Here is a 23,541-nt window from a genome sequence, read left to right as displayed (position 1 = left end):
CGTCGTTGATCGTGCGGCTGTGGTTGTTGTTGGAGCGGATGTAGTTGTTGTTGGATCTGCAGTGGTGGTTGTTGGAGCTGCAGTGGTTGTTGTTGGCGCAGCTGTGGTTGTTGTTGGTGCAGCTGTGGTTGTTGGAACAGCTGAAGTTGTTGTTGGAGCTGCAATGGTTATTGTTGGAGCTTCTGACGTGGTTGTAGGAGCAGCTGTTGTTGGAGCGGCTGTGGTTGTTGTTGGAACGGCGGTAGTTGTTGTTGGAGCTGCAGTGGTGGTTGTCGGAGCTGCAGTGGTGGTTGTTGGAGCGGCTGTGGTTGTTGTTGGAACTGCTGTGGTGGTCTGGGGGGCTACTGTGGTTGTTGTAGCTGCTAACATAGTTGTAGGAGCAGCAGTGGTTGTTGAAGCTGCTGTGGTTGTAGTTGGAGCTGCTGTTGTCGTTGTTGGAGCAGCTGTGGTTGTTGTAGGAGCTGCTGTGGTTAGTGTTGGAGCTGCTGTGGTTGTTGGAACAGTTGTGGTTGGAGCAGCTGTGGTTGTTGTTGGAGCTGCTGTCGTAGTTGTAAGAGCAACTGTGGTTGGTGTTGGAGCAGCTGTGGTTGTTGTTGGAGCTGCTGTCGTAGTTTTAGAAGCAGCTGTGGTTGTTGGAGCAGCTGTGGATGATGTTCGAGCTGCTGTCGTAGTTGTAGGAGCGGCTGTGGTGGGTGTTGGAGCTGTTGTTGTTGGAGCTGCTGTCCTGGTTGTAGGAGTAGCTCTGGTTGTTGGAGCAACTGTGGTTGTTGTTGGTGCAGCTGTGGTTGTTGTTGGAGAGGCTGTGGTTGTTGTTAGAGCGGATGTAGTTGTTGTTTGAGATGCAGTGGTGGTTGTTGGAGCGGCTGTGGTTGCTGTTGGAGCTGCAGTGGTGGTTGTTGGAGCAGCTCTGGTTGTTGTTGGTGCAGCTGTGGTTGTTGTTGGAGAGGCTGTGGTTGTTGTTAGAGCGGATGTAGTTGTTGTTTGAGATGCAGTGGTGGTTGTTGGAGCAGCTGTGGTTGTTGTTGGAAATGCTGCGGTTGTTGTTGGAGCAGCTGTGGTTGTTGTTGAAGCTGCTGTTGTTGTTTTACGAACTACTGTGGTCCTTTTTGGAACTGTTGTTATGGTTGTTGGAGCAGCTGTGGTTGTTGCTGGAAATGCTGTGGTTGTTGTTGGAGCAGCTGTGGTTTTGGATGAAACGGCTGTTGTTGTTGTTTGAGCAGCTATGGTTGTGGTTGGAGCAGCTGTGGATGTTGTTTGAGTTGCTGTCGTTGTTCTTGGAGCAGCTGTGGTTGTTGCTGGAAATGCTGCGGTTGTTGTTGGAGCAGCTGTGGTTGTTGTTGAAGCTGCTGTTGTTGTTTTACGAACTACTGTGGTCCTTTTTGGAACTGTTGTTATGGTTGTTGGAGCAGCTGTGGTTGTTGCTGGAAATGCTGTGGTTGTTGTTGGAGCAGCTGTGGTTTTGGATGAAACGGCTGTTGTTGTTGTTTGAGCAGCTATGGTTGTGGTTGGAGCAGCTGTGGATGTTGTTTGAGTTGCTGTCGTTGTTCTTGGAGCTGCAGTGGTTGTTGGAGCAGCTGTCGTTGGTGTTGGAGCTGCTGTGTTTGTTGTTGGAGCTGATGTGGTTGTTGTTGGAGCCGCTCTGTTTGTTGTTTGAGCTGCTGTGGTGGTTGTTGTGGCTGCTGTGGTTGTTATTGGAGCAGCTGTGGTTGTTGTTATAGCTGATGTGGTTGTTGTTGGAGCAGCTGTGGTTGTTGTTGGAGCTGCAGTGGTGGTTGTTGGAGTAGCTGTGGTTGTTGTTGCTGTGGCTGTTGTTGGAGCAGCTGTGGTGGTTGTTGTTGGAGCTGCAGTAGTGGTTGATGGAGTAGCTGTGGTTGTTGTTGGTGCAGCTGTTATGGTTGTAGGAGCACCTGTGGGTGTTAGAGCAGCTGTTGTCGTTGTTGGAGCTGCAGAGGTTGTTATTGGAGCATCTGTTGTTGTAGGAGCTGCTGTGGTTGTTGTTGGATCTGCTTTGGTTGTTGGAGCAGTTGTGGTTGTTGGATCAGCTGTGGTTGTTGTTGGAGCAGCTGTGGTCGTTGTTGTCGCAGCTGTGGTTGTTGTTGGTGCAGCTGTGGTTGTTGTTGGTGCAGCTGTTATGGTTGTAGGAGCAGCAGTGGTTGTTAGAGCAGCTGTTGTCATTGTTGGAGCTGCAGAGGTTGTTATTGGAGCATCTGTTGTTGTAGGAGCTGCTGTGGTTGTTGTTGGAGCTGCTGCTGTTGTTGTTGGAGAGGCCGTGGTTGTTGTTGGAGTGGGTGTGGTTTTTGTTGGAGATGCTGTGGTTGTTGTTGTAGCTACTGCTGTTGTTGTTGAAAATGCTGTTGTGTTTGGAGATGCTGTTGTTGTCATTGGAAATTCAGTAGTTGTTGCTGGAGCAGCTGTACTTGTTGGAGCAGCTGTGGTTGTTGTTGGAGCAGCTGTAGTTGTTGATTGAGTTGCTGTTGTGGCAGTAGGAGCTGCTGTTATTGTTGTTTGAGCAGCTGTGCTTGTTGTTGGAGCAGCTGTGCTTGTTGTTGGAGCAGCTGTGCTTGTTGTTGGAGCTGTTGTTGTTGTTGGATCTGCTGTGGTTGTTGTTTGAGCAGCTGTGCGTGTTGTTGGGGCTTCTGTGGTTGTTGTTGGAGCTGTTGTGGCTGTAGGAGCTGCTGTTGTTGTTGTTTGAGCAGCTGTGGTTGTTGTTAGAGCAGCTATGGTTGGTGTTGGAGCTGTTGTGGTTGTTGTTGGAGCGGCTGTCTTGGTTGTAGGAGCAGCTGTTGTTGTTGGAGCAGCTGTGGTTGTTGGAGCAGCTGTGGTTGTTGCTGAAGCTGCTGTTGTTGTTGTACGAGCTGCTGTGGTCTTTTTTGGAACTGTTGTTATGGTTGTTGGAGCAGCTGTGGTTGTTGTTGGAAATGCTTTGGTTGTTGTTGGAGCAGCTGTGGTTGGTGTTGGAGCTGCAGTTGTTGTTGTTGGAGCAGTTGTGGTTGTTGATTGAGCTGCTGTTGTGGCTGTAGGAGCTGCTGTTGTTGTTTGAGCAGCTGTGGTTGTTGTTAGTGCAGCTATGGTTGGTGTTGGAGCTGTTGTGGTTGTTGTTGGAGCTGCTGTCTTGGTTGTAGGAGCAGCTGTGGTTGTTGTTAGCACAGCTTTGGTTGGTGTTGGAGCTGTTGTGGTTTTTGTTGGAGCTGCAGTGGTGGTTGTTGGAGCGGCTGTAGTTGTTGGTGGAGTTGCTGTGGTTGTTGTTGGAGCAGCTGTGGTTGTTGTTGGTACAACTGTGGTTGTTGTGGGAGCAGCTGCGGTTGTTGTTGGAGCTGCAGTGGTGGTTGTTGGGGCTGCAGTGGTGGTTGTTGGAGCAGCTTTGGTTGTTGTTGGTGCAGCTGTGGTTGTTGTTGGTCCAGCTGTGGTTGTTGGAGCTGCAGTGGTGGTTGTTGGGGCTGCAGTGGTTGTTGTTGGTGCAGCTTTGGTTGTTGTTGGTGCAGCTGTGTTTGTTGTTGGAGCAGCTGTGGTTGTTGTTGGTGCAGCTGTGATTATTGTTCGAGCCGCTGTAATTGTTGTTGGAGCAGATTTTGTTGTTGTTTGAGATGCAGTGGTGGTTGTTGCTGGAGCTGCTGTGGTTGCTGTTGGAGGTAATGTGGTTGTTGTTGGAGCAGCTGTGTTTGTTGTTTGAGCAGCTGTGGTTGATGATTGAGCTGCTGTTGTGGCTGTAGGAGCTGCTGTGGTTGTTGGAGCTGCTGTGGTGGTTTGTGAGGCTGCAGTTGTTGTTGCTGTTGGAGCTGCTGTTTTGGTTGTAGGAGCTGCTGTGGTTGTTGGAGCTGCCTTGGTGGATGTTGTGGCTGCTGTAGTTGTTATTGGAGCAGCTGTGGTTGTTGTTGGACCAGCTGTGGTTGTTGTTGGAGCTGCAGTAGAGGTTGTTTGAGCAGCTGTGGTTGTTGTTGGAGCTGCTGTGGTCGTTGTTGGAGCTGCAGTAGTTGTTGTTGGAGCTTCAGTGGTGGTTGTTGGAGCAGCTGTGGTTATTGTTTGTGTAGCTGTAGTTTTTGTTGTAGCAGCTGTGGTTGTTGTTAGAGCTGCAGTAGTTGTTGTTGGAGCTTCAGTGGTGGTTGTTGGAGCAGCTGTGGTTATTGTTTGTGTAGCTGTAGTTTTTGTTGGAGCATCTGTGGTCTTTATTGGGGCGGCTGTGTTTTTTTTTGATGCAGCTGTGGTTGTTGTTGGAGCAGCTGTGGTCATTGTTGGAGCTGCAGTGGTGGTTTTTGGAGCAGCAGTGTTTGTTGTTGGCGCAGCTGTGGTTGTTGTTGGTGCAGCTGTGGTTGTTGGAACAGCTGAAGTTGTTGTTGCAGCTGCAGTGGTTGTTGTTAGAGCTTCTGACGTGGTTGTAGGAGCAGCTGTTGTTGTTGGAGCGGCTGTGGTTGTTGTTGGAGCGGCGGTAGTTGTTGTTGGAGCTGCAGTGGTGGTTGTCGGAGCTGCAGTGGTGGTTGTTGGAGCGGCTGTGGTTGTTGTTGGAACTGCTGTGGTGGTCTGTGGGGCTACTGTGGTTGTTGTAGCTGCAAACATAGTTGTAGGAGCAGCAGTGGTTGTTGAAGCTGCTGTGGTTGTAGTTGGAGTTGCTGTTGTCGTTGTTGGAGCAGCTGTGGTTGTTGTTGGAGCTGCCTTCGTGGTTGTAGGAGCAGGTGTGGTTGTTGTTCGTGCGGCTGTGGTTGTTGTTGGAGCGGATGTAGTTGTTGTTGGATCTGCAGTGGTGGTTGTTGGAGCTGCAGTGGTTGTTGTTGGCGCAGCTGTGGTTGTTGTTGGTGCAGCTGTGGTTGTTGGAACAGCTGAAGTTGTTGTTGGAGCTGCAGTGGTTATTGTTAGAGCTTCTGACGTGGTTGTAGGAGCAGCTGTTGTTGTTGGAGCGGTTGTGGTTGTTGTTGGAGCGGCGGTAGTTGTTGTTGGAGCTGCAGTGGTGGTTGTCGGAGCTGCAGTGGTGGTTGTTGGAGCGGCTGTGGTTGTTGTTGGAACTGCTGTGGTGGTCTGTGGGGCTACTGTGGTTGTTGTAGCTGCAAACATAGTTGTAGGAGCAGCAGTGGTTGTTGAAGCTGCTGTGGTTGTAGTTGGAGCTGCTGTTGTCATTGTTGGAGCAGCTGTGGTTGTTGTAGGAGCTGCTGTGGTTAGTGTTGAAGCTGCTGTGGTTGTTGGAACAGTTGTGGTTGTTTGATCAGTTGTGGTTGTGGTTGGAGCAGCTGTGGTTGTTGTTGGAACTGCTGACGTAGTTGTAAGAGCAACTGTGGTTGGTGTTGGAGCAGCTGTGGTTGTTGTTGGAGCTGCTGTCGTAGTTGTAGAAGCAGCTGTGGTTGTTGGAGCAGCTGTAGTTGTTGGAGTAGCTGTGGTTGTGGATCGAACAGCTGTGGTTGATGTTCGAGCTGCTGTCGTAGTTGTAGGAGCGGCTGTGGTGGGTGTTGGAGCTGTTGTTGTTGGAGCTGCTGTCCTGGTTGTAGGAGTAGTTCTGGTTGTTGGAGCAACTGTGGTTGTTGTTGGAGCTGCAGTGGTGGTTGTTGGAGCGGCTGTGGTTGTTGTTGGAGCTGCAGTGGTGGTTGTTGGAGCTGCAGTGGTGGTTGTTGGAGCAGCTCTGGTTGTTGTTGGTGCAGCTGTGGTTGTTGTTGGAGAGGCTGTGGTTGTTGTTGGAGCGGATGTAGTTGTTGTTTGAGATGCAGTGGTTGTTGTTGGAGCAGCTGTGGTTGTTGTTGGCGCATCTGTGGTTGGTGTTGGAAAAGCTGTTGTTGTTGTTGGAATTGCAGTGGTTGTTGTTGGAGCAGCTGTTGTTGTTGTTGGAGCTGCAGTGCTGGTTGTTGGAGCAGCTGTGGTTGTTGTTGGAGCTGATGTGGTTGTTGTTGGAGCCGCTGTGTTTGTTGTTTGAGCTGCTGTGGTGGTTGTTGTGGCTGCGTTGGTTGTTATTGGAGCAGCTGTGGTTGTTGTTGGAGCTGCAGTGGTTGTTGTTGGAGAGGCTGTGGTTGTTGTTATAGCTGATGTGGTTGTTGTTGAAGCAGCTGTGGTTGTTGTTGGAGCTGCAGTGGTGGTTGTTGGAGTAGCTGTGGTTGTTGTTGCTGTGGCTGTTGTTGGAGCAGCTGTGGTTGTTGTTGGAGCTGCAGTAGTGGTTGATGGAGCAGCTGTGGTTGTTGTTGCGGTTGTTGTTGTTGGAGCAGCTGTCGTTGTTGTTTGAGCTGCTGTTTTTGTTACAGGAGCAAATGTGGTTGTTGTTGTAGTTCCTGTTTTTAGAGCTCCTGTGGTTGGTGTTGGAGCAGCAGTGGCAGTTGTTGGAGCACTTGTGGTTGTTGTTGGAGCTGCTGCTGTTTTTGGAGAGGCTGGGTTTGTTGATGGATTGGTTGTGGTTGTTGTTGGAGCTGCTGCTGTTTTTGGAGAGGCTGGGGTTGTTGATGGATTGGTTGTGGTTGTTGTTGGAGTGGCTGTGGTTGTTGTTAGAGCTGCAGTAGAGGTTGTTTGAGCTGCTGTTCTTGTTGAAGGAGCTGCTATTGTTGGTGTTGGAGGTGTTGTCGTCGATGTTGGAGCAGCTGTTGTTGTTGGAGCAGCTGTGATTGTTGTTGGAGCTGCAGTGGTTGTTGTTGGAGCAGCTGTTGTTGTTTCATGAGATGCTGTTGTGGTTGTAGGAGCAACTGTGGTTGTTGTTGGAGCTGCAGTGGTTGTTGTTGGAGCTGCTGTCGCCGTTGTTGGAGCTACAGTGGTTGTTGTTGGAGCAGCTGCTGTTGTTGTTGGAGCTGCTGTTGTGGTTGTAGGAGCAGCTGTCATTGGTGTTGGAGAAGCTGTGGTTGTTGTTGGAGATGCTGTGGCTTTTGTTGCTTTAGTTATTGTTGGAGCTGGGGTTGTTGTTGGTGCAGCTGTCGTTGTTGTCGGAGCACCTGTGGTTCTTGCTTTAGCGGCTGTGGTTGTTGTTGGAGCGGTTGTGGTTGTTGCTGGAGCTACAGTGTCGGTTCTTGGAGCAGCATTGGTTGTTGTTTCAGGTGTAGTAGTGGTTGTTGGAGCAGCTGTGGTTTTTGTAGCAGCTGTGGTTGTTGTTGGGGCGGCTGTGGTTGTTGATGCAGTTGTCGTTGTTGGAGCAGCTGTGGTTGTTGTTGGAGCAGCTGTGGTCGTTGTTATAGCTGATGTGGTTGTTGTTGGAGCAGCTGTGGTTGTTGTTGGAGCTGCAGTGGTGGTTGTTGGAGTAGCTGTGGTTGTTGTTGCTGTGGCTGTTGTTGGAGCAGCTGTGGTTGTTGTTGGAGCTGCAGTAGTGGTTGATGGAGCAGCTGTGGTTGTTGTTGCGGTTGTTGTTGTTGGAGCAGCTGTCGTTGTTGTTTGAGCTGCTGTTTTTGTTACAGGAGCAAATGTGGTTGTTGTTGTAGTTCCTGTTTTTAGAGCTCCTGTGGTTGGTGTTGGAGCAGCAGTGGCAGTTGTTGGAGCACTTGTGGTTGTTGTTGGAGCTGCTGCTGTTTTTGGAGAGGCTGGGGTTGTTGATGGATTGGTTGTGGTTGTTGTTGGAGCTGCTGCTGTTTTTGGAGAGGCTGGGGTTGTTGATGGATTGGTTGTGGTTGTTGTTGGAGTGGCTGTGGTTGTTGTTAGAGCTGCAGTAGAGGTTGTTTGAGCTGCTGTTCTTGTTGAAGGAGCTGCTATTGTTGGTGTTGGAGGAGTTGTCGTCAATGTTGGAGCAGCTGTTGTTGTGGTTGGAGCTGCAGTGGTTGTTATTGGAGCATCTGTTGTTGTAGGAGCTGCTGTGGTTGTTGTTGGATCAGCTGTGGTTGTTGTTTGTGCAGCTGTGGTTGTTGTTGGAGCAGCTGTGGTTGTTGTTGTAGCAGCTGTGGTTGTTGTTGGTGCAGCTGTGGTTGTTGTTGGTGCAGCTGTTATGGTTGTAGGAGCACCTGTGGGTGTTAGAGCAGCTGTTGTCGTTGTTGGAGCTGCAGAGGTTGTTATTGGAGCATCTGTTGTTGTAGGAGCTGCTGTGGTTGTTGTTGGATCTGCTTTGGTTGTTGGAGCAGTTGTGGTTGTTGGATCAGCTGTGGTTGTTGTTGGAGCAGCTGTGGTCGTTGTTGTCGCAGCTGTGGTTGTTGTTGGTGCAGCTGTTGTTGTTGTTGGAGCTGCTGTCCTGGTTGTAGGAGCAGCTGTGGTTGTGGGAGCAGCTGTGGTTGTTGAAGTAGCTGCAGTGGTCGTTGTGGGAGAAGCTGTGATGGACGTTGTATGAGCTGCAGGGGTTGGTGTTGGAAGAACTGTGGTTTTTGTTGGAGCGGCTGGAGTTTTTGATAGAACAGCTGTGGTGGCTGTTGGAGCTTCTGACGTGGTTGTAGGAGCAGTTGTAGTTCTTGTTTGAGCTGCAGTGGTTGTTGTTGGAGTTGCTGTGTTTGTTGTTTGAGCAGCTATGGTTGTTGATCGAGCTGCTGTTATAGAAGTAGGAGCAGCTGTGGTTGTTGGAGCAGCTGTGGATGTAGTTTGAGCAGCTGTGGTTGTTGTTGGACCTGCTGTCTTGGTTGTAGGAGCAGCTGCTGTTGTTGTTGGAGTGGCTGTGATTGTTGTGGGAGAAGCTTTGGTTGTCGTGGGAGCTGCAGTGGTTACTTTTGGAGCTGCTGTCGTCGTTGTTGGAGCTGTTGTGGTTGTAGGAGCAGTTGTTGTTTTTGGAGCAGCTGTTGTTGTTGGAGCAGCTGTGATTGTTGGAAATACTGTGGTTGTTGTTGGAGCAGCTGTGGTTTTGATTGGAACAGCTGTGGTTGTTGTTTGAGCTGCAGTTGTTGGTGTTGGAGCAGCTGTGGTTGTTGTTTGAGCAGCTATGGTTGTAGTTGGAGCTGCTGTTGTCGTTGTTGGAGCTGTAGCAGTTGTTGTTGTTGGAGCTGCTGTGGTGGTTTGTGGGGCTAGTGTGGTTGTTGGAGAAGATGTGGTTGTTGGAGCAGCTGTGGTTGAGATTTGAACGGCTATGGTTGTTGGAATTGCAGTCCTTGTTCGAGCAGCAGTGGTTATTGTTTGAGCTGTGGTTGTTATTAGAGCTGCATTGGTGGTTGTTTGAGCAATTGTGGTTGTTGATGAGGTGACTGTGGTTGCTGTTGATGCAGCTGTGGATGTTGTTGGAGCTGCAGTGGTGGTAGTTGGAGCAGCTGTGGTTGTTCTTGGAGCTGTGGTTGTTGTTGGAGCAGTTGTGGTTGTTGTTGGAGCAGCTGTGGTTGTTGTTGCTGTGGTTGTTGTTGGAGCAGTTGTGGTTGTTGTTGGAGCAGCTGTGGTTGTTGTTGGAGCAGCTGTGGTTGTTGTTGGTGCAGCAGATGTTGTTGTTGGAGCAGTTGTGGTTGTTGTTGGAGCGGCTCTGGTCATTGTTAGAGCGACTATGGTTGTTGTTGGACTGGCTGTGGTTGTTATTGGAGCTGCAGTGGTTGTTGTTGAAGCAGCAGTGGTTGTTGTAGCTGCAGTGGTTGTTGTAGCAGCTGTGGTGGTTGTTGGTGCAGCAGAAGTTGTTGTTGGAGCGGTTGTGGTTGTTGTTGGAGTGGCAGTGGTTGTTGTTTGTGCATCTGTGGTTGTTGTTGGAGAAGCTGTGGTCGTTGTTGGAGCTGCAGTGGTGGTTGTTGGTGCAGCAGAAGTTGATCTTGGAGCGGTTGTGGTTGTTGTTGGAGTGGCTGTGGTTGTGGTTGTTGTTGGAGCAGCTGTGGTCGTTATTGGAGGAGCTGTTGTTGTTGGAGCTGCAGTGGTGGTTGTTGGAGCAGCTGTGGTTGTTGTTGGTGCAGCAGTAGTTGTTGTTGGAGCGGTTGTGGTCGTTGTTGGAGTGGCTGTGGTTGTTGTTAGAGCGGCTGTGGTTGTTGTTGGAGTGGCTGTGGTTGTTGTATCAGCTGTGGTTGTTGTTAGAGCTGCAGTGGTGGTTGTTTGAGCAATTGTGGTTGTTGTTGGGGCGGCTGTGGTTGTTGTTGATGCAGCTGTGGATGTTGTTGGAGCAGCTGTGGTCATTGTTGGAGCTGCAGTGGTGGTAGTTGGAGCAGCTGTTGTTGAAGCAGCTGTGGCTGTTGTTGCAGTTGTCATTGTTAGAGAAGCTGTGGATGTTGTTGGAGCTGCTGTCGTGGTTGTAGGATCAGCTGTGGATGTGGGAGCAGCTGTGGTTGTTGTTGGAGTGGCTATGGTTGTTGTTGAAGCTGCAGTGGTGGTTGTTGGTGCAGCTATGGTTGTTGTTGGCGCGGCTGTGGTTGTTGTTGGAGCAGCTGTGTTTATTGTCGCAGCTGTGGTTGGTGTTGGAGCTGCAGTGGTTGTTGTTGGAGCAGCTTTGCTTGTTTTTGGAAATGCAGTTGTGGTTGTTGGAGCAGCTATGGTTGGTGTTGGAGAAGCAGTGGTTGTTGTTGGTGCAGCAGATGTTGTTGTTGGAGCGGTTGTGGTTGTTGTTGGAGCGGCTCTGGTCATTGTTAGAGCGACTATGGTTGTTTTTGGACTGGCTGTGGTTCTTGTGTCAGCTGTGGTTGTTGTTGGTGCAGCTGTGGTTGTTATTGGCGCTGCAGTGGTTGTTGTTGAAGCAGCAGTGGTTGTTGTAGCTGCAGTGGTTGTTGTAGCAGCTGTGGTTGTTGTTTGTGCAGCTGTGGTTGTTGTTGGAGAAGCTGTGGTTGTTATTGGCGCTGCAGTGGTTGTTGTTGAAGCAGCAGTGGTTGTTGTAGCTGCAGTGGTTGTTGTAGCAGCTGTGGTTGTTGTTTGTGCAGCTGTGGTCGTTGTTGGAGCTGCAGTGCTGGTTGTTGGTGCAGCAGAAGTTGATGTTGGAGCGGTTGTGGTTGTTGTTGGAGTGGCTGTGGTTGTTGTTGGAGTGGCTGTGGTTGTTGAAGCAGTTGTGGTTGTTGTTGGAGCAGCTGTTTTTGTTATTGGAGGAGCTGTTGTTGTTGGAGCTGCAGTGGTGGTTGTTGGAGCAGCTGTGGTTGTTGTTGGTGCAGCAGTAGTTGTTGTTGGAGCGGTTGTGGTTGTTGTTGGAGTGGCTGTGGTCGTTGTTAGAGCGGCTGTGGTTGTTGTTTGAGCAGCTATGGTTGGTGTTGGAGCTGTTGTGGTTGTTGTTGGTGTTGAAGTAGCTGTGTTTGTTGTTGGAGCAGCTGTGGTTGTTATTGGAAATGAAGTTTTTATTGCTGGAGCTGCAGTGGTTGTTGGTAGAGCATCTTTGCTTGTTTTTGGAACTGCAGTTGTGGTTGTTGGAGCAGCTATGGTTGTTGTTGGAGCTGCTGTCGTGGTTGTAGGAGTAGCTGTGGTTGTTGGAGCAGCTGTTGTCGTTGTTGGAGCTGCAGTGGATGTTATTGGAGCAGATGTGGTTGTTGTTTTAGCTGCTGTGGTTGTTGTAGGAGCTGCTGTGGTTGTTGTTGGAGCAGCTGTGGTTTGTGTTGGAGATGTTGTATCAGCTGTAGGAGCTGCTGTAGTTGTTGGAGTAGCTGTGGTTTTTGGATCAATTGTGGATGTGGTTGGAACAGCTGTTGTTGTTGTTTGAGCTGCAGTTGTTGTTGTTGGAGCTGTTGTGGTTGTTGTTGTTGTTGGATTTGCTGTCATAGTTGTAGGAGCAGCTGTGGTTGTTGGAGCAGCTGTGGTTGTAGATGGAACAGCTGTTGTTGTTGTTGGTGCATCTGTGGTTGGTGTTGGAGATGATGTTGTCGTTGTTGGAGCTGCAGTGGATGTCATTGGAGCAGCTGTGGTTGTTGATTTTGATGTTGTGGTTGTTGTTGGAGCAGCTGTGGTTGGTGTTGGAGATGATGTTGTCGTTGTTGGAGCTGCTATCGTGGTTGTAGAAGCATCTGTGGTTGTTGGAGCAGCTGTCGTCATTGTTGGAGCTGCAGTGGCTGTTATTGCAGCAGATGTGGTTGTTGTTGGAGCAGCTGTGGTTTGTGTTGGAGATGTTGTGACTGTAGGAGCTGCTATGGTTGTTGGAGCAGCTGTGGTTTTTGGATTAATTGTGGATGTGGTTGTTGTTTGAGCTGCAGTTGTTGTTGTTGGAGCTGCTGTGGTGGTTTGTGGGGCTGGTGTGGTTGTTGGAGAAGATGTGGTTGTTGGAGCAGCTGTGGTTGAGATTTGAACGGCTATGGTTGTTCGAATTGCAGTCCCTGTTCGAGCAGCAGTGGTTATTGTTTGAGCTGTCGTCGACATTGTATGAGCTGCAGTGGTTGGTCTTGGAGCAGCTGTGGTTGTTGTTGGAGTGGCTGTGGTTGTTGTTTGAGCTGCTGTTGTTGTTTTTGGAGCGGCTGTGGTTGTTATTGAAGTCGGTGTTGTTGTTGTTGGAGCTGCAGTTGTGGTTGTTGGAGCTGTGGTTGTTGTTGATGCATCTGTGGTTGATTCTGGTGCAGCTGTGGTTGTTGTTTTTGTAGCTGTGGTTGTTGTTGGAGCAGCTGTGGTTGTTGTTTGAGTTGCAGTTGTTGGTGTTGGACTGGCTGTGGTTGTTGTGTCAGCTGTGGTTGTTGTTGGAGCAGCTTTGGTTAGTATAGGAGCTGCAGTGGTCGTTGTTGGAGCAGCAGTGGTTGTTGTAGCAGCTGTGGTTGTTGTTTGTGCAGCTGTGGTTGTTGTTGGAGAAGCTGTGGTCGTTGTTGGAGCTGCAGTGGTGGTTGTTGGTGCAGCAGAAGTTGTTGTTGGAGCAGTTGTTGTTGGAGTGGCTGTGGTCGTTGTTACAGCAGCTGTGGTTGTTGTTGGAGTGGCTGTGGTTGTTGTATCAGCTGTGGTTGTTGTTAGAGCTGAAGTGGTGGTTGTTTGAGCAATTGTGGTTGTTGTTAATGCAGCTGTGGATGTTGTTGGAGCAGCTCTGGTTGTTGTTGGAGCTGCAGTGGTTGTTGTTGGAGCTTCAGTGGTGGTTGTTGGAGCAGCTGCGGTTAATGTTTGTGTAGCTGTAGTTGTTGTTTGAGCAGCTATGGTTGGTGTTGGGGTGGCTGTGGTTGTTGTTGGAACAGCTGTGGTTGTTGTTGGAGCTTCTGATGTGGTTGTAGGAGCAGATGTTGTTGTTGGAGCGGCTGTGGTTGTTGTTGGAGCGGCAGTAGTTGTTGTTGGAGCTGCAGTGGTGGTTGTTGGAGCTGCAGTGGTGGTTGTTGGAGCGGCTGTCGTTGTTTTTGGAACTGCTGTGGTGGTTTGTGGAGCTACTGTGGTTGTTGTAGCTCCTAACATAGTTGTAAGAGCAGCAGTGGTTCTTGAAGCTGCTGTGGTTGTAGTTGGAGCTGCTGTTGTTGTTTTTGGACAAGCTGTGGTTGTTGTAGGAGCTGCTGTGGTTAGTGTTGGAGCTGATGTGGTTGTTGGAACAGTTGTGGTTGTTTGATCAGCTGTGGTTGTGGTTGGAGCAGCTGTGGTTGTTGTTGGAGCTGCTGTCGTAGTTGTAGGAGCAACTGCGGTTGTTGTTTTAGCGGCTGTGGTTGTTGTTGGAGCAGCTTTGGTCATTGTTGGAGCTGCAGTGGTTGTTGATGGAGCTTCAGTGGTGGTTGTTGGAGCAGCTGTGGTTATTGTTTGTGTAGCTGTAGCTGTTGTTGGAGCAGCTGTGGTTGTTGTTAGAGCTGCAGTGGTGGTTGTTGGATCAGCTGTGGTTGTTGTTGGGGCGGCTGTGGTTTTTGTTGATGCAGCTGTGGATATTTTTGGAGCAGCTGTTGTCATTGTTGGAGCTGCAGTGGTGGTTGTTGGAGCAGCAGTGTTTGTTGTAGCTGTGGTTGTTGTTGGAGAAGCTGTGGTTGTTGTTGGAGCTGCTGTCGTGGTTGTAGGAGCAGGTGTGGTTGTTGGAGCAGCTGTCGTCGTTGTTGGTGCGGTTTTGGTTGTTGTTGGAGCGGATGTAGTTGTTGTTGGATCTGCAGTGGTGGTTGTTGGAGCTGCAGTGGTTTGTGTTGGAGCAGCTGTGGTTGTTGTTGGAACTGCTGATGTGGTTGTAGGAGCAGATGTTGTTGTTGGAGCGGCTGGGGTTGTTGTTGGAGCGGCGGTAGTTGTTGTTGGAGCTGCAGTGGTGGCTGTTGGAACTGTTGTGGTGGTTTGTGGGGCTACTGTGGTTGTTGTAGCTGCTAACATAGTTGTAGGAGCACCAGTGGTTGTTGAAGCTGCTGTTGTTGTTTTTGGACAAGCTGTGGTTGTTGTAGGAGCTGCTGTGGTTGTTGGAATAGTTGTGGTTCTTTGATCAGCTGTGGTTGTGGTTGGAGCAGCTGTGGTTGTTGTTGGAGCTGCTGTCATAGTTGTACGAGCAACTGTGGTTGGTGTTGGAGCAGCTGTGGTTGTTGTTGGAGCTGCTGTCATAGTTGTAGAAGCAGCTGTGGTTGTTGGAGTAGCTGTGGTTGTGGATCGAACAGCTGTGGTTGATGTTGGAGCTGCTGTCGTAGTTGTAGGAGCGGCTGTGGTTATTGTTTGAGTAGCTGTAGTTGTTGTTGGAGCAGCTGTGGTCATTGTTGGAGCTGCAGTGGTGGTTGTTGGAGCAGCAGTGTTTGTTGTTACTGTGGTTGTTGTTGGAGAAGCTGTGGTTGTTGTTGGAGCTGCTGTCCTGGTTGTAGGAGTATTTCTGGTTGTTGGAGCAACTGTGGTTGTTGTTGGAGCTGCAGTGGTGGTTGTTGGAGCAGCTGTGGTTGTTGTTGGAGCTTCAGTGGTGGTTGTTGGAGCTGCAGTGGTGGTTGTTGGACCAGCTCTGGTTGTTGTTGGTGCAGCTGTGGTTGTTGTTTGGGAGGCTGTGGTTGTTGTTAGAGCGTATGTAGTTGTTGTTTGAGATGCAGTGGTTGGTGTTGGGGTGGCTGTGGTTGTTGATGGAACAGCTGTGGTTGTTGTTGGAGCTGCAGTACAGGTTGTTTGAGCAGCTGTGGTTGTTGGAGTGGCTGTGGTTGTTGTTGGAGCTGCAGTGGTGGTTGTTGGGGCGGCTGTGGTTGTTGTTGACGCATCTGTGGTTGAAGTTGGTGCAGCTGTGGTTGTTGTTTTTGTAGCTGTGGTTGTTGTTGGAGCAGCTGTGGTTGTTGTTTTATCGGCTGTGGTTGTTGGTGGAGTAGCTGTGGTTGTTGTTTGAGCTGAAGTTGTTGGTGTTGGAGCAGCTGTGGTTGTTGTTTGAGCAGCTGTGGTTGTTGTTTGAGCAGCTATAATTGGTGTTGGAGCTGTTGTGGTTGTTGTTGTTTTTGGAGTTGCTGTCATAGTTTTAGGAGCAGCTGTGGTTGTTGTGTCAGCTGTGGTTGTTGTTGGTGCAGCTGTGGTTGTTATTGGAGCTGCAGTGGTTGTTGTTGGAGCAGCAGTGGTTGTTGTAGCTGCAGTGGTTGTTGTAGCAGCTGTGGTTGTTGTTTGTGCAGCTGTGGTTGTTGTTGGAGAAGCTGTGGTTGTTGTATCAGCTGTGGTTGTTATTAGAGCTGCAGTGGTGGTTGTTTGAGCAATTGTGATTGTTGTTGATATAGCTGTGGATGTTGTTGGAGCAGCTGTGGTCGTTGTTGGAGCTGCAGTGGTGGTAGTTGGAGCAGCTGTGGTTGGAGCTGCAGTGGTGGTTGTTGGAGCAGTTGTGGCTGTTGTTGCTGTAGATGTTGTTGGAGCTGTAGTTGTTGATGCAGTTGTCATTGTTGGAGAAGCTGTGGTTGTTGTTAGAGCTGCTGTCTTGGTTGTAGGATCAGCTGTGGATGTTGGAGCAGCTGTGGTTGTTGTTGGAGCGGCTATGGTTGTTGTTGAAGCTGCAGTGGTGGTAGTTGGTGCAGCTATGGTTGTTGTTGGAGCAGCTGTGTTTATTGTTTGAGCTGTGGTTGGTGTTTGAGTAGCTGTGTTTGTTGTTGGAGCAGCTGTGGTTGTTGTTGGAAATGAACTTTTTGTTGTTGGAGCTGCAGTGGTTGTTGTTGGAACAGCTATGGTTGGTGTTGGAGAAGCTGTTGTTATTGTTGGAAATGAACTTTTTGTTGTTGGAGCTGCAGTAGTTGTTGTTGGAGCTGTGGTTGTTGGTGGGTCGGCTGCGGTTGTTGTTGACGCATCTGTGGTTGATGTTGGTGCAGCTGTGGTTGTTGTTTTTGTAGCTGTGGTTATTGTTGGAGCAGCTCTGGTTGTTGTTTTATCGGCTGTGGTTGTTGGTGGAGTTGCTGTGGTTGTTGTTTTAGCGGCTGTGGTTGTTGTTGGAGCAGCTGTGGTCGTTGTTGGAGCTGCAGTGGTTGTTGTTGGAGCTTCAACGGTGTTTGTTGGAGCAGCTGTGGTTATTGCTTGTGTAGCTGTAGTTGTTGTTGGAGCAACTGTGGTTATTGTTAGAGCTGCAGTGGTGGTTGTTGGAGCAGCTGTGGTCTTTGTTGGGGCGGCTGTTGTTTTTGTTGATGCAGCTGTGGTGGTTGTTGGAGCTGCAGTGGTTGTTGTTGGAGCAGCTGTGGTTGTTGTTGGTGCAGCTGTAGTTGTTGGAACAGCGGTAGTTGTTGTTGGAGCTGCAGTGGTGGTTGTTTGAAATGCTGTGGTGGTTGTTGGAGCAGCTGTCGTCGTTTTTGGTGCGGCTGTGGTTGTTGTTGGAGCGGATGTAGTTGTTGTTGGATCTGCAGTGGTGGTTGTTGGAGCTGCAGTGGTTGTTGTTGGAGCAGCTGTGGTTGTTGTTGGTGCAGCTGTAGTTGTTGGAACAGCGGAAGTTGTTGTTGGAGCTGCAGTGGTGGTTGTTGGAGCTGCAGTGGTTGTTGTTGGAGCAGCTGTGGTTGTTGTTGAAAGTGTTGTGGTGGTTTGTGGGGCTACTGTGGTTGTTGTAGCTGCTAACATAGTTGTAGGAGCAGCAGTGGTTGTTGAACCTGCTGTGGTTGTAGTTGGAGCTGCTGTTGTCGTTTTTGGACAAGCTGTGGTTGTTGTAGGAGCTGCTGTGGTTAGTGTTGGAGCTGCTGTGGTTGTTGTTGGAGCTGATGTGGTTGTTGTTGTAGCAGCTGTGTTTGTTGTTTGAGGAGCTGTGGTTGTTGATTTTGCTGCTGTTGTGACTGTAGGAGCTGCTGTGGTTGTTGGAGCTGCTGTGGTGGTTTGTGAGGCTGCTGTGGTTGTTCCTGTTGGAGCTGTTGTTATACTTGAAGGAGCAGCTGTGGTTGTTGGAGCAGCTGTGGTTGTAGTTGGAGCAGCTGTGGTTGTTGTTTGACCTGCTGTCATCGTTGTTGGAACAGCTGTTGTGGTTTTTGGAGCAGCTGTTGTTGTTGGAGCAGCTGTGGTTGTTATTGGAGCGGCTGTGGTTGTTGTTAGAGCTGCAGTGGTGGTTGTTGGAATAGCTGTGGTTGTTGTTGGAGTAGCTGTGGTTGTTGTTGGAGCTGCAGTTGTGGTTGTTGGGTCGGCTGTGGTTGTCTTTGGAGCTGCAGTAGTTGTTGTTGGAGCTGTGATTGTTGGTGGGGGGGCTGTGGTTGTTGTTGATGCATCTGTGATTGATGTTAGTGTAGCTGTGGTTGTTGTTGGAGCAGCTGTGGTTGTTGTTTTAGCGGCTGTGGTTGTTTTTGGAGCAGCTGTGGTTGTTGTTTTAGTGGCTGTGGTTGTTGTTGGAGCAGCTGTGGTTGTTGTTGGAGCGGCTGTATTTGTTGTTGGAGCTGTGATTAATTGTGGGGCGGCTGTGGTTGTTGTTGATGCACCTGTGGTTGATGTTGGTGCAGCTGTGGTTGTTGTTGGTGTAGCTGTGTTTGTTGGAGCAGCTGTGGTTGTTGTTTTAGCGGCTGTGGTTGTTATTGGAGCAGCTGTGGTTGTTGTTTCAGCGGCTGTGGTTGTCGTTGGAGCAGCTGTTGTTGTTGTCAGAGCTGCAGTGGTAGTTCTTTGAGCAGCTGTTGTTGTTGTTGGGGCGGCTGTGGTTTTTGTTGATACAGCTGTGGTTGTTGTTGGGGCAGCTGCGGTCGTTGTTGGAGCTGCAGTGGTTGTTGTTTCTGTGGTTGTTGTTGGAGAAGCTGTGGTTGTTGTTGGAGCTGCTGTCGTGGTTGTAGGAGCAGCTGTGGTTGTTGGAGCAGCTGTCGTCGTTGTTGGAGCGGCTGTGGTTGTTGTTGGAACTTCTGACGTGGTTGTAGGAGCAGCTATTGTTGTTGGAGCAGCTGTAGTTGTTGTTGGAGCGGCTGTAATTGTTGTTGGAGCTAGAGTGGTGGTTGTTGGAGCTGCAGTAGTGGTTGTTGGAGCAGCTTTGGTTGTTGTTGGTGCAGCTGTAGTTGTTGTTGGAGCTGTAGTGGTTGTTGTTGGAGCTTTTGACGTGGTTGTAGGAGCAGCTGTTGTTGTTGGAGCAGCTGTGGTTGTTGTTGGAGCGGCTGTGGTTGTTGGAGCGACTGTGGTTGTTGTTGGAGCCGGGATGGTTGTTGTTGGAACTGCTATTATGGTTGTGGGAGCAGCTGTGGTTGTTGTTAGAGCTGCTGTTGTGGTTGTTGTTGCTGTGGTTGTTGTTGGAGCTTCATTGGTGGTTGTTGTTGCTGTAGTTTTTGTGGGAGCAGCTGTGATTGTTGGTAGAGCTGCAGCTGTTGTTGTTGGAGAGGACGTGGTTGTCGTTGTAGTGGCTGTGGTTGTTGTTGGAGATGCTGTTGTTGGATCATCTGTGGAGGTTTTTTGACCTGCTGTTGTTGTTGGAGCTCCTGCTGTTATTGTTGGAGAGGCTATGGTTGTTGTTGGAGATGTTGTGGTTGTTGTTGGAGCACTTGTGGTCGTTGTTGGAGCTGCTGCTGTTGTTGTTGGAGCTGCTGTCGTGGTTGTTGGAGCAGCTGTGGCTGTTGTTGCTGTCGTTGTTGTGGGAGCAGCTGTGGTTGGTGTTGGAAATGAACTTTTTTCTGTTGGAGCTGCAGTGGTTGTTGTTGAAGCAGCTATGGTTGGTGTTGGAGAAGCTGTTGTTATTGTTGGAGCTGCAGTGGATGTCATTGGTACAGCTGTGGTTGTTGATTTCGATGCTGTGGTTGATGTTGGAGCAGCTGTGGTTGGTGTTGGAGATGATGTTGTCGTTGTTGGAGCTGCTGTCGTGGTTGTAGGAGCAGCTGTGGTTGTTGAAACAGCTGTCGTCATTGTTGGAGCTGCAGTGGATGTTATTGGAGCAGATGTGGTTGTTGTTTTAGCTGCCGTGGCTGTTGTAGGAGCTGCTGTGGTTGTTGTTGGAGCAGCTGTGGTTTGTGTTGGAGATGTTGTTGTGGCTGTAGGAGCTGCTGTGGTTTTTGGATAAATTGTTGCTGTGGTTGGAACAGCTCTTGTTGTTGTTTGAGCTGCAGTTGTTGTTGTTGGAGCTGCTGTGGTGGTTTGTGGGGCTGGTGTGGTTGTTGGAGAAGATGTGGTTGTTGGAGCAGCTGTGGTTGAGATTGTTGCGGCTGTGGTTGTTGGAATTGCAGTCCTTGTTCGAGCAGCAGTGGTTATTGTTTGAGCTGTCGTCAACATTGTATGAGCTGCAGTGGTTATTGTTAGAGTGGCTGTGGTTGTTGTTCGAGCTGCTGTTGTTGTTTTTGGAGCAGCTGTGGTCGTTGTTTGAGCAGCTGTGGTTGTTGTTTGAGCAGCTATGGTTGGTGTCGGAGCTGTTATGGTTGTTGTTGGTGTTGAAGTAGCTGTGTTTGTTGTTGGAGCAGCTGTGGTTGTTGTTGGAAATGAAGTTTTTGTTGTTGGAGCTGCAGTGGTTATTGTTGGAGTAGCTGTGGTTGTTGTTGGAGTGGCTGTGGTTGTTGTTTGAGCTGCTGTTGTTGTTTTTGGAGCAGCTGTGGTTGTTGTTTGAGCAGCTGTGGTTGTTGTTTGAGTAGCTATTGTTGGTGTTGGAGCTGTTGTGGTTGTTTTTGTTGTTGGAGTTGCTGTCATAGTTGTAGGAGCAGCTGTGGTTGTAGATGGAACAGCTGTGGTTGTTGTTGGTGCAGCTGTGGTTGGTGTTGGAGATGATGTTGTCGTTGTTGGAGCAGCTGTGGTAGTTGGAGCAGCTGTGGTTGTAGATGGAACAGCTGTGGTTGTTGTTGGTGCAGCTGTGGTTGGTGTTGGAGATGATGTTGTCGTTGTTGGAGCTGCATTGGATGTCATTGGAGCAGCTGTGGTTGTTGATTTAGATGCTGTGGTTGTTGTTGGAGCAGCTGTGGTTTGTGTTGGACATGTTGTTGTGGCTGTCGGAGCGACTGTGGTTGTTGTTGGAGCAGCTGTGGTTTGTGTTGGAGATGTTGTTGTGGCTGTAGGAGCTGCTGTGGTTGTTGGAGCAACTGTGGTTTTTGGATCAATTGTGGATGTGGTTGGAACTGCTGTTGTTGTTGTTTGAGCTGCAGTTGTTGTTGTTGGAGCTGCTGTGGTGGTTTGTAGGGCCGGTGTGGTTGTTGGAGAAGATGTGGTTGTTGGAGCAGCTGTGGTTGAGATTGGAACGGCTGTGGTTGTTGGAATTTCAGTCCTTGTTCGAGCAGCAGTGGTTATTGTTTGAGCTGTCGTCGACATTGTATGAGCTGCAGTTGTTGGTGTTGGAGCAGCTGTGGTTGTTGTTGGAGTGGCTGTGGTTGTTGTTGGAGTGGCTGTGGTTGTTGTATGAGCTGCTGTTGTTGTTTTTGGAGCAGCTGTGGTTGTTGTTGGAGTTGGTGTTGTTGTTGGAGCTGCTGTAATTGTTGTTGGAGCGGCTGTGGATGATGTTGGAACGGCTGTGGTTGTTGGAATTTCAGTCCTTGTTCGAGCAGCAGTGGTTATTGTTTGAGCTGTCGTCGACATTGTATGAGCTGCAGTTGTTGGTGTTGGAGCAGCTGTGGTTGTTGTTGGAGTGGCTGTGGTTGTTGTTGGAGTGGCTGTGGTTGTTGTATGAGCTGCTGTTGTTGTTTTTGGAGCAGCTGTGGTTGTTGTTGGAGTTGGTGTTGTTGTTGGAGCTGCTGTAATTGTTGTTGGAGCGGCTGTGGATGATGTTGGAGCCGGAATGGTGCTTGTTGGAACTTTTGTGGTGGTTTGTGGGGCTACTGTGGTTGTTGTAGCTGCTGTCAGAGTTGTAGGAGCAGCTGTGGTTGTTGGAGCAGCTGTGGTTGTAGTTCGAGCTGAAGTTGTTGGTGTTGGAGCAGCTGTGGTTGTTGTTTGAGCAGCTATAATTGGTGTTGGAGCTGTTGTGGTTGTGGTTGTTGTTGGAGTTGCTGTCATAGTTTTAGGAGCAGCTGTGGTTGTTGGAGCCGCTGTGGATGTATTTGGAACAGCTGTGGTTGTTGTTTGAGCAGCTATAATTGGTGTTGGAGCTGTTGTGGTTGTTGTTGTTGTTGGAGGTGCTGTAGTGGTTGTGGGAGCAGCTGTGGTTGTGGGAGCAGCTGTGATGGTTGTTGGAACTGCAGTGGTAGTTGTGGGAGAAGCTGTGTTTGACGTTGTATGAGCTGCAGTGGTTGGTGTTGGAGCAGCCATTGTTGTTGGAGCGGCTGGAGTTGGAGTCGGTGTGGGTGTTGTGGGAGCTGCTGTGGTTGTTGTTGGAGCAGCTGTGGCTGCTTTTGGAGTCGGTGTGGTTGTTGTTGGATTTGCTGTCGTCGTTGTTTTAGCTGCAGTGGTTGGTGTTGGAGCAGCTGTGGTTGTTGCTGGAGCTGATGTGGTCTTTGTTGGAGCCGCTGTGTTTGTTGTTGGAGCTGCAGTGATTGTTGTTGGAGCTGCAGTGGTTGTTGTTGGAGCCGCTGTGGCTGCTTTTGGAGTCGGTGTGGTTGTTGTTGGAGTTGTTGTCGTCGTTGTTGGAGCTGCAGTGGTTGGTGTTGGAGCAGCTGTGGTTGTTGCTGGAGCTGATGTGGTCTTTGTTGGAGCCGCTGTGTTTGTTGTTGGAGCAGCTGTGGTTGTTGTTTGAGTAGCTATTGTTGGTGTTGGAGCTGTTGTGGTTGTTTTTGTTGTTGGAGTTGCTGTCATAGTTGTAGGAGCAGCTGTGGTTGTAGATGGAACAGCTGTGGTTGTTGTTGGTGCAGCTGTGGTTGGTGTTGGAGATGATGTTGTCGTTGTTGGAGCAGCTGTGGTAGTTGGAGCAGCTGTGGTTGTAGATGGAACAGCTGTGGTTGTTGTTGGTGCAGCTGTGGTTGGTGTTGGAGATGATGTTGTCGTTGTTGGAGCTGCAGTGGATGTCATTGGAGCAGCTGTGGTTGTTGATTTAGGTGCTGTGGTTGTTGTTGGAGCAGCTGTGGTTTGTGTTGGACATGTTGTTGTGGCTGTCGGAGCGACTGTGGTTGTTGTTGGAGCAGCTGTGGTTTGTGTTGGAGATGTTGTTGTGGCTGTAGGAGCTGCTGTGGTTGTTGGAGCAACTGTGGTTTTTGGATCAATTGTGGATGTGGTTGGAACTGCTGTTGTTGTTGTTTGAGCTGCAGTGGATGTCATTGGTACAGCTGTGGTTGTTGATTTCGATGCTGTGGTTGATGTTGGAGCAGCTGTGGTTGGTGTTGGAGATGATGTTGTTATTGTTGGAGCTGCAGTGGATGTCATTGGTACAGCTGTGGTTGTTGATTTCGATGCTGTGGTTGATGTTGGAGCAGCTATGGTTGGTGTTGGAGAAGCTGTTGTTATTGTTGGAGCTGCAGTGGATGTCATTGGTACAGCTGTGGTTGTTGATTTCGATGCTGTGGTTGATGTTGGAGCAGCTGTGGTTGGTGTTGGAGATGATGTTGTCGTTGTTGGAGCTGCTGTCGTGTTTGTAGGAGCAGCTGTGGTTGTTGAAACAGCTGTCGTCATTGTTGGAGCTGCAGTGGATGTTATTGGAGCAGATGTGGTTGTTGTTTTAGCTGCCGTGGCTGTTGTAGGAGCTGCTGTGGTTGTTGTTGGAGCAGCTGTGGTTTGTGTTGGAGATGTTGTTGTGGCTGTAGGAGCTGCTGTGGTTTTTGGATAAATTGTTGCTGTGGTTGGAACAGCTCTTGTTGTTGTTTGAGCTGCAGTTGTTGTTGTTGGAGCTGCTGTGGTGGTTTGTGGGGCTGGTGTGGTTGTTGGAGAAGATGTGGTTGTTGGAGCAGCTGTGGTTGAGATTGTTGCGGCTGTGGTTGTTGGAATTGCAGTCCTTGTTCGAGCAGCAGTGGTTATTGTTTGAGCTGTCGTCAACATTGTATGAGCTGCAGTGGTTATTGTTAGAGTGGCTGTGGTTGTTGTTCGAGCTGCTGTTGTTGTTTTTGGAGCAGCTGTGGTCGTTGTTTGAGCAGCTGTGGTTGTTGTTTGAGCAGCTATGGTTGGTGTCGGAGCTGTTATGGTTGTTGTTGGTGTTGAAGTAGCTGTGTTTGTTGTTGGAGCAGCTGTGGTTGTTGTTGGAAATGAAGTTTTTGTTGTTGGAGCTGCAGTGGTTATTGTTGGAGTAGCTGTGGTTGTTGTTGGAGTGGCTGTGGTTGTTGTTTGAGCTGCTGTTGTTGTTTTTGGAGCAGCTGTGGTTGTTGTTTGAGCAGCTGTGGTTGTTGTTTGAGTAGCTATTGTTGGTGTTGGAGCTGTTGTGGTTGTTTTTGTTGTTGGAGTTGCTGTCATAGTTGTAGGAGCAGCTGTGGTTGTAGATGGAACAGCTGTGGTTGTTGTTGGTGCAGCTGTGGTTGGTGTTGGAGATGATGTTGTCGTTGTTGGAGCAGCTGTGGTAGTTGGAGCAGCTGTGGTTGTAGATTTAGATGCTGTGGTTGTTGTTGGAGCAGCTGTGGTTTGTGTTGGACATGTTGTTGTGGCTGTCGGAGCGACTGTGGTTGTTGTTGGAGCAGCTGTGGTTTGTGTTGGAGATGTTGTTGTGGCTGTAGGAGCTGCTGTGGTTGTTGGAGCAACTGTGGTTTTTGGATCAATTGTGGA

General features: G+C 49.5%; 4 protein-coding genes across 4 annotated transcripts; all 4 read right to left on the bottom strand.

The window, feature by feature from the left end:
• Positions 1–613: 613 nt before the first annotated feature.
• On the bottom strand, positions 614–8,999 carry LOC136177541 (ice-structuring glycoprotein-like). The gene is made up of 6 exons (XM_065950979.1): positions 8,995–8,999; positions 8,266–8,597; positions 6,211–8,201; positions 5,243–5,479; positions 2,418–2,539; positions 614–1,073 (listed from the first exon to the last, which is right to left on the bottom strand). Exons 1-6 carry the CDS (start codon positions 8,997–8,999, stop codon positions 614–616), a joined length of 3,147 nt encoding a protein of 1,048 aa, XP_065807051.1.
• Positions 9,000–9,684: 685 nt separating this feature from the next.
• LOC136177540 (uncharacterized) lies at positions 9,685–13,563 on the bottom strand (the record flags this gene model as incomplete). The annotated part of the gene is made up of 5 exons (XM_065950968.1): positions 13,158–13,563; positions 12,810–13,019; positions 11,112–11,456; positions 10,693–10,988; positions 9,685–10,182 (listed from the first exon to the last, which is right to left on the bottom strand). Coding segments are annotated over exons 1-5 (1,755 nt in total), but the record flags the coding sequence as incomplete, so codon positions are not given.
• A 508-nt stretch (positions 13,564–14,071) lies between these two features.
• LOC136177539 (salivary glue protein Sgs-3-like) lies at positions 14,072–18,231 on the bottom strand (the record flags this gene model as incomplete). Its single annotated transcript, XM_065950967.1, has 2 exons — positions 14,072–14,446; positions 17,443–18,231. Coding segments are annotated over 2 exons (1,164 nt in total), but the record flags the coding sequence as incomplete, so codon positions are not given.
• Positions 18,232–19,068: 837 nt separating this feature from the next.
• LOC136177538 (threonine-rich protein-like) lies at positions 19,069–22,254 on the bottom strand (the record flags this gene model as incomplete). Its single annotated transcript, XM_065950966.1, has 2 exons — positions 19,069–19,122; positions 22,207–22,254. Coding segments are annotated over 2 exons (102 nt in total), but the record flags the coding sequence as incomplete, so codon positions are not given.
• Between the last annotated feature and the right edge of the window lie 1,287 nt (positions 22,255–23,541).

Source organism: Labrus bergylta, chromosome 22, assembly GCF_963930695.1.
Source record: "Labrus bergylta chromosome 22, fLabBer1.1, whole genome shotgun sequence".
Lineage (NCBI taxonomy): Eukaryota > Metazoa > Chordata > Actinopteri > Labriformes > Labridae > Labrus > Labrus bergylta.
The sequence above is the reverse complement of the archived record's forward strand: the minus strand, read 5'-3'. Positions and strand labels throughout refer to the sequence as shown.